At 58.8% G+C, this 7,618-nt stretch overlaps 1 protein-coding gene across 1 annotated transcript; it reads left to right on the plus strand.

The window, feature by feature from the left end:
• Positions 1 to 1,981: 1,981 nt before the first annotated feature.
• VPS37D (VPS37D subunit of ESCRT-I) lies at positions 1,982 to 5,245 on the plus strand. The gene is made up of 4 exons (XM_065893454.1): positions 1,982 to 2,223; positions 3,549 to 3,720; positions 4,194 to 4,276; positions 4,883 to 5,245. The coding sequence occupies exons 1-4, from the start codon at positions 2,086 to 2,088 to the stop codon at positions 5,243 to 5,245; spliced, it is 756 nt and encodes a 251-aa protein (XP_065749526.1). The 5' UTR covers positions 1,982 to 2,085.
• Positions 5,246 to 7,618: the final 2,373 nt, after the last annotated feature.

A 7,618-nucleotide genomic window follows, 5' to 3' on the forward strand; every position in this document is an offset into this window, starting at 1 on the left:
TTCAAAATATTGGGTGGGGGTGGCAAAAGGGAGGTATGAGTCTAAAGGCAGAAATTAAAGGTGAAAGAGACAGCGAAAGAAAGAGACATAACTACCACAGTGGGGGAGGCATTCTGGAGGGGCAGGTGAAGGTGAGACCCATAGCAAGGGTACCTGGGCTGGCTTTGGAATGAGGGGAGGTTCCTCCTCCTGGAGGAAGGAGAGAAGAAAGGGCACTGGGGCAGGTGCAGAAAAGATCCAAAGAGGTGGAGCAGGAAGTGGCAGAAGCTCTCCCATGTGATGGGCAGTGGAGTCACCTACTGAGGGGGCAGGAGTGGGTATAGGAGGTCTGAGGAGTGTGGGGAAGTTTCACAGGGGCCGTTGTTGTGGGATTCCACAGGGGGCCCACTGGGCTGAACAAAGGGGGATTGGTGACGAAGAGGGGACAAGCCAAGGCAGGAGCTCCCATCAGATCTCACCAGGGCCTCTTAGAGTGAAGACTGCCTCTTGCCCGGCCAAAGGAGGGCCGGACAGGGGGAGTGTCTAGGAGACCCCTGGAAGCTTAGTGGAAACAGTGGGTCTGGAGCACGCAGACCAGAACCAGGGAGATCATAGCCAGGAAATTGTGAAGTGTGGAAGAGCTCTTGATAATACCCAGGACCGTGGTGGAGGGACATCAGGGACTGTGGGGCACACAATGCTGCCTGGGGAGGTAGAGAGGGCTTCCTGGAGGTGGTGATGTTCCAGCTGAATCTTGAAAAGGAAAACCAAATTTCACTTGCCATAAAAATGTGGAAGAAGTGTTGCCTTCACAGTCTATCAGCAAGTCTGTCCTGCCCCACTCCATCAGTTCTGTCTCTTTCTCAGACATCTCCACCACACCCCCTGTGCTCTGGCTGGATTGGGAGAGTCCTTGTTGGGCACTTTCAGCTTCTATGCCTTGGCTTATGGGCTTCTCTTTGGTTTCACTATTTTCTCCTTCAACTTCAGAACTCCTATTCATCCCTCAAAACCCAGCTCAAATGTCACCTCTGCTGGTGAGCCTTTCTGTGCCCTGGTGCCACCTTGGTGCTTTCTTAGTAGTGTGGTGAAGTGGAAAAAGCTCACTCACTACTGTTTGATTTTAGACAGGTGACAATCTCTGAGTGTCTGTTTCCTGACAATGGCACTGGCCAAGCCTAGTTGTGAAGATAAGGTACATGACATCCTCAGGCACCACATGGGACTCACAAAGGAAGACATCGAGCCATGACACCCACCATTCTGTCTTGTACTAAAGTAAGCTGAGTGAGAATGTGACTCTGCCTTAATCCATGAGCTCTTAGAGGTAGAGACAATGCCCTGACAGGGCCCAGCCCAGTGCCCAGCATGGAGGTATCGTGTGCTCCGTGGACACTGCACATACAGGAAGAACCGAGATTGTCTGTTATTTACTTGTAATGTGACTTTGGGAAGGTGACATCATCTCTGACAATCTGTTCCTTCATCTTTAAAATAACAATAACTCGTATTAGGTATTCATCTAACTACAGGTAAGGGACTCAACAATTCACTACCTCTAATCCTCACGTTGTGTTATCATCATCCTATTTTATGGAAAGGAAAACTGAGGCTGGGGGAAGTGAATGACTTGTCCAAGTTAGCAGCGGGCAGGAGCTCCTGGCACCCGGCCAAATCCAGAAAATTGTGCGAATTCACGGGGTAAATGTGAAATAGCCTTGCAAACTGTAAAGGCCTGGGGTGGGAGAGTCCGTGTCTGGGGGTGTGGTGAATGATGGCCGGGAGGAGAGGAAAGGAGAGGCGCCTTAGATATCCGGACTCCGTGAGGAGGATGGGTTGCCAGGCGATCTGCGGATGCGGGAGGCGCGGCAAGGCGCGGCTCGGCCGGGTTGGGAAGAGGAGCGTCCTGCCCCCTCCCCATCCCACCCCCAGCCTCCACGCCGCGGCCCCTTTAAGAGCGGGCGGGGCGCCCTCTGGCGGCGGAGCGGCGCGCGCTGCCGGAGCCAGAGCCCCAGCCGGATCCCGGAGCCGGAGCGGAGCGGAGCCGGGGCGGAGCGGGCCGAGCGGGCCGAGCCAGCAGCCGAGCTGGGGGCGCGGGCGGGCGGCATGTACCGGGCCCGGGCGGCGCGGGCGGGGCCGGAGCCCGGCAGCCCGGGGCGCTTTGGGATCCTCAGCACCGGGCAGCTCCGGGACCTGCTTCAGGATGAGCCCAAGCTGGACCGGATCGTGCGGCTCAGCAGGAAGGTAGCGCGGGGGGCGCGGGCGGGGGGCTCGGGGGACGGGCCGCGGCCTGCCGGACCTGCCGACCGACCGAAGGGCCGCACCGGCCGGGCCGAGGAGCCTCCGGAGCCTGGCACGTACGAGTGGGCCCGGTGTAGCCGCCCCCGGGGGAGGGGGCGCCCTGAGCTGGCCTGGGGCGGGTGGGGCGCCGGAGACCCAGGGAGGCGCCCGTGCACCCCCGGGATGGCCGCGAGGCGTGTCCTACAGCGGCTGCTCCAGGGAGGTGTGTTCCGGGGGGCGGGGGGCGGCTGTTTGTGGGGGCCCTGGCTCGCACACCCACGTCTGTAGGGCCAGAAAGGGGAGGCGCCTTCCATGGGGAGAACTACGGGCCTGTGTGACACCTGGGGGGGCCGTTGGGAGGGCTTCCGTGGTCTGGGGGTTTAAGAGGGGGCTTTGTGTCTTCCGGTGGGGAGGGGTACTGAAAGCTGAGGCGTGTATTCCATAGGCCACCATAAGAGAAAGTTGTATATTTCACAGGCGATAGGCCCGGGCTGGTTGTCTGCGGGGGGGCGGAAAGGGAAAGTGTACGTTGGAGGGAGGCAGGCAGGAGGGGCGTGTGCATCCTATAGGGGACAGATGGAGGGTAGTGCGTTCTCCAGGGGCAGGGAGTGGAGGCTCGGCCCGCCTAGTAACAGAAGGAAATAGGATCTCCAGGGCCAGGAAAGAAAGGGGTCTGCTTGCTGCAAGAGAAGGAAAGCTGGGAGCAGGTGCTACGGGATCAGGGAGGAAAAGGGGGTGTGTATTCCTTGGGGTGTGGGGATTCCACTGGAGGGCAGAGGAGGGGGTGCGAGGGAAGAGAGGGGGGTTTGAGGGGGTGCTGTGCAGGGACAGGGTGAAGACATCACTGGAGAGTAAGAGCAGGGGGTGGGAGTGTTTTCGGCACAAACACCTGAGGAGGAAACAGACAAAGGCCTGGAATGAGAGGGAAGCTGCCCATGCATGGAAAATGGGACAGAGGAGGGAGGGGGACTCCTCGGGGACCTGAGCAGACATATTAATTGAAAATTAAAAATTAACTAACATTTGTAGAGGCCTTCGTAGTTTTCCTCACTTAAGTCTCACAACAACCCTATAAGGTAGATGTTTTTAGCTCACTTTGTGGAAGCGGAAACTGAGTCAAAGTGGGGTCTGGGCTCTTATCGTTCCTCCACCTGTTGGCTCGCCATCCTGAGATTGGGGCAGGAAAGCCAAGCTTTCGGCTTGGCCCGTGGGCACTGTCGCCCACGGTGGCAGTAGGTGGCCATGGGCAGACTCCCTGAATGGGCCTCTGGGCTCTTCCCTGCCGGCAGTTCCAGGGCCTGCAGCTGGAGCGTGAGGCATGCCTGGCCTCCAACTACGCTCTAGCCAAGGAGAACCTGGCACTGCGGCCCCGCCTGGAGATGGGCCGCGCTGCCCTGGCCATCAAGTACCAGGAGCTTCGGGAGGTGGCCGAGAGCTGTGCAGACAAGCTGCAGCGACTGGGTGAGGGACGGCCGGGAGAACTGCCTGGGGTGGGGGGCAGCTGGCCATCTGGCTGGGTGGCCTTGGGAAGTGCCAGGCTCTGAAGGTTGGGACTTGGGCAGACCTATTCCCCAGGCAAGTTTGAGGGGTGCTACTGCTGGAAAATTACCGAGTTGGGAAAGTGAGCAGTCGATGGGTAGAGCTGGGTTCGAGAGGCCAAAATGGGGCCCAAAGCCCAAGGGCCTGGGGTGCTTTAGGAGACAAAGCCCCTGCTCCCTCTTTCGCACTAGGACTGGGGGGAGAAGCATAAATGGATCCGGCAGGCGCGTTGTGCAGATGAGGAAACTGAGGCTCCAGAGAGGGGAGGGGAAGCGTAGAATCACACACAGGGTCAGTGAGAGTCAGGTCTGGGCCCTGGGGCTCTGGTCTGTCTGCCCTGAGTGACAGGCCCTGAGGGCAGGGGCTAGTTCACTCTGTTCCTCTGTGGCCCTCAGAGGAGAGCATGCACCGCTGGAGCCCCCACTGTGCACTGGGCTGGCTGCAGGCTGAGCTGGAGGAAGCTGAGCAGGAGGCTGAGGTGAGAGAAGGGGCAGCTGGGCCTGGGGACCGGGAGGGGGGCCCCATCCTATCATCATGCCCCTCCCCTCAATTCTTACATTGCAGGCTTGAGAGCCCCCCTTCCAGGAAGCCTGCCCTGAGTGCCTGGCTCCCAGGAGTGCCCGCTGCATTGCTGTCCGCACTGGACACAAGGCCCACCGTCCCCACCTGTAACTTTCCCCCCAACTTCCTGTGAACATCTCAGGGCAGCTTAGGCTGGGTCTACAGAGGAGCTGGGACAGATGTCTCAGTGCTGGGTTGGGAGCACAGTGCTCAGTGAGTTGAAGAGGTGGAGGAGGAGGGCCCTGGCCCTGATGAGAGACACCTGTCTACTTCAAGTGTGTCTCCATCTCTGATCCCGCCTCATCCCTGGCCCAGCAGGTCTGGTGATAGTAAGGAAATCAAGGCTTGAGAGTAGAGGACGTTCATCCTCAGCACTGTGGCAGGCCCAGGCTGGAACTCAGGTGCCCCATGCCCGAGCTGTGGGTGGTCGCCATCGGGAAGGGTTCAGGGTGGGAGGAGAGAGGACCAGCCCTCAGTCTTTAAGTCATGTTCCTCCCAAACTGTCCTTTCCCTCCTGTCCCAGGAGCACATGGAGCAGCTGCTGCTGGGGGAGCAGAGCCTGGAGGCTTTCCTGCCCGCTTTCCAACGAGGCCGTGCCCTGGCTCACCTGAGGCGGACCCAGGCGGAGAAGCTGCAGGAGCTGCTGCGGCGCCGGGAGCGGTCTGGCCAGCCAGCCCCCACTGCTGCTGCGGATCCCCCCAAATCCTTCCCCGCTGCCGCTGTCCTGCCCACTGGGGCCGCCCGGGGGCCACCAGCAGTGCCCCGGAGCCTGCCCCCCTTGGACTCCCGCCCAGTGCCCCCGCTGAAGGGCTCCCCGGGGTGCCCTCTAGGCCCAGCCCCTCTGCTGAGCCCTCGGCCCTCGCAGCCAGAGCCCCCCCACCGGTAGGATCCAGGGTATGGCTCCCCACTGGGGTGCCCAGACAAACTTGATGCGTGGCTCCTCCTCCTCCCCCACCGCCGGGGTGGGGGGAGGGGCAGGCCCCTCCCCCTGGCCCTAGGCAGGCCCTGGCCCTGGAGGCTGAACTGGGGAGGAGGGTCACCTGGAAGGTGCCCAGAGAGAGGGCCGGGAGTGGGGTGGGCAGGGTATTATGCCTCTGCCGCTGAGGAAACTCTGCCTTTTTCTCCCCGGCTGGGGCCTCCCGGGTGATGGGCCAGCCCCAGTGAAAGAACTTTACTCATGGGGGCCTGGGAAGATGCCCACTTCCTTCAAGGGCCCTGCCTAGGGGGCCTATCGCCCCCTGCCACTCCACTAGGCTTGCACAATGCCAAGGCTGACAGGAGTGTTTTCCATCGTGTCCTGAGCCTACCTTTCCCCCAGTTCTGGGGTCCACCACCTAGGAGCCAGGTGGTCAGGCCCCGCTCATGCTCCAGACCCTGGGGCAAGGTAGGCCAGGGGCTTCTGACCTGCACCAGGCAAGAGTGGGCCCTCCCCCCGGAAAGACCATTCTGTATTTTTCTGTCCCCGTCTCCTTAGAATGGAAACTTTTTGAGGGCAGGTCCTTGTCTTTGTATGTTCTGTCCCCAGCCCCGCCTCCCAGGGGCCGTCAATAAATGTGATGATGAGGATGACGATGCTGCCTGACTTCTCTCTGCTCCCTCATCCAGCCACTCTGCTGTTGCAGCCTCCACATCTCAGCTCCTGTGCTTCCTACTCTTGAGATGCCCTCCTTTCCTCTCTGCCCATCCAAAGCCTGGCTGTCCAGGCCCAGCACTGCTTCTGCCTCTTCCATGAAGCCTTTTCTGATTACCAACCCACGGGAGTCTTCCCTAACTCTTAAACTTCCCAGCACTTCTGGCCAGAAGTACACTCTGCTCCATCACAGTTCTCCAACTGCCTCACCTGTATGCACCTTCTTTTCCTGGGTGGCCTGTAAGCCCAGTCAGGATGGTACCTGCTCCTTCTCTGGCCTGCCAAATGACCACCCCCACTGAGTGATGGAGAGGGTTCCATAGGGCTGAAGCTACCTGTCTTCAGCTTGGGTAAACATTAGGTGACCAGCTTGGCCGATGACTGTGGACAAGAAGATGAGAGAGTGGGAATACGTCTTGGATCAGCTTAGGTCAAGTCTAATGAGATGAAGTTTGACAGGAAGTCACAGGAGGTCCTGCAGGTAAGAGGGGACAGTCAGAGTGCTGTAGAAGCTAACGTGATCTTGGTCCATGTTAGTGGGGCTATAACCATCTAGAATGAGGCAAGTGCTGGTTTGGCTTTACTTTTTACTGAAGTTTTAAACTCTAAGGGAACCCCAAAACAGCACCTTTGGAGTATAATGAGAAAGAGGATTGGGGCCAAGTCCCCTACGGAACAGTTGAGGGATCTGTTTTACACACGAGTATGTGATGGCTAGCCTCCGAGTCTCTAAAGGACTGCTTCACATAGAGCAAGACGTTAGAGTCAAGACCAATGGGTGGAAACCACTGGGAGCCAGATTCTGCCTCAGTATGAGGCTCTTGATCCACGGGTGCCGCGGCTGGTAGGCTGGTCCCCATCCCTAAAGATGAGTGAGCGGCACCTGAGTGACTGCTTGATGAGCTCTTAAGAAATACAGGCAATAGTTAGAGGGACTGGTCCATCCGAGCTTTTGGAAGCCCAAGTCCAGTCGGATTCACCCCCAGCAGGGGCAAAGCACTGACAGTGCCCACTTGAGAAGCTTCATCCCACAGTGGCCGTGGTTCTCCTGCTCTCACTGCTAGCACTTGACGTGCTGGAGACAAGGGACGCTGGAGGGGACACCAGGTGCCTGCCTGAGATGACAGAAGACTGAACATCCCCAGAAGACCTCCCACATTCTCCACACAGCCTGGGGCAAGCCGGGCCCCTCTCGGCCTGGCCTCCCACTCTGGTCCATGCTTCTAGGGAGTTTTTCTTATGTAACCAAAAGGAAGAAGGGCTAATGGTGGTCATGCCTAAGCCTCCCTCCACTATTGTGAATTGGGGAGCAGCCTCTACAAGGCAGAGGCTAATGTCCACAGTCTGGTTCAGCCTCCCCTCCCCAGGGCAGGTAAGAAGAAGAGGAAGGAATGACCCAGGCAAGGGAGGGACTGGGAAGGGAGAAAAGTTTTACCGTGAGAACCAGATGGGGTCTTTCAAAAGGCCTTCCACACCCCTCACCTTCCTCAAGAGCTCAGACTCAGTTTTAGAGCACACAGGGAGTGAGGCCCTCTGTATTCAGCTCCAGCATGAAAAACACCAAAGACCTGAGGCAGGTGGGTATAGATACCACCAGAGTGGAATGGGCCTAGTTCTGGGCCATGGGAA

Source organism: Phocoena phocoena, chromosome 15 (genome assembly GCF_963924675.1).
Source record: "Phocoena phocoena chromosome 15, mPhoPho1.1, whole genome shotgun sequence".
Lineage (NCBI taxonomy): Eukaryota > Metazoa > Chordata > Mammalia > Artiodactyla > Phocoenidae > Phocoena > Phocoena phocoena.

Bases quoted from the DNA above. Each gene is read 5' to 3' on its own strand.
- VPS37D (XM_065893454.1), top strand. From the start codon at position 2,086: ATGTACCGGGCCCGGGCGGCGCGGGCGGGGCCGGAGCCCGGCAGCCCG. The intron at 2,224-3,548 runs GTAGCGCGGGGG...CCCTGCCGGCAG, and splicing joins TCGTGCGGCTCAGCAGGAAG to TTCCAGGGCCTGCAGCTGGA. The intron at 4,277-4,882 runs GTGAGAGAAGGG...CTCCTGTCCCAG, and splicing joins AAGCTGAGCAGGAGGCTGAG to GAGCACATGGAGCAGCTGCT.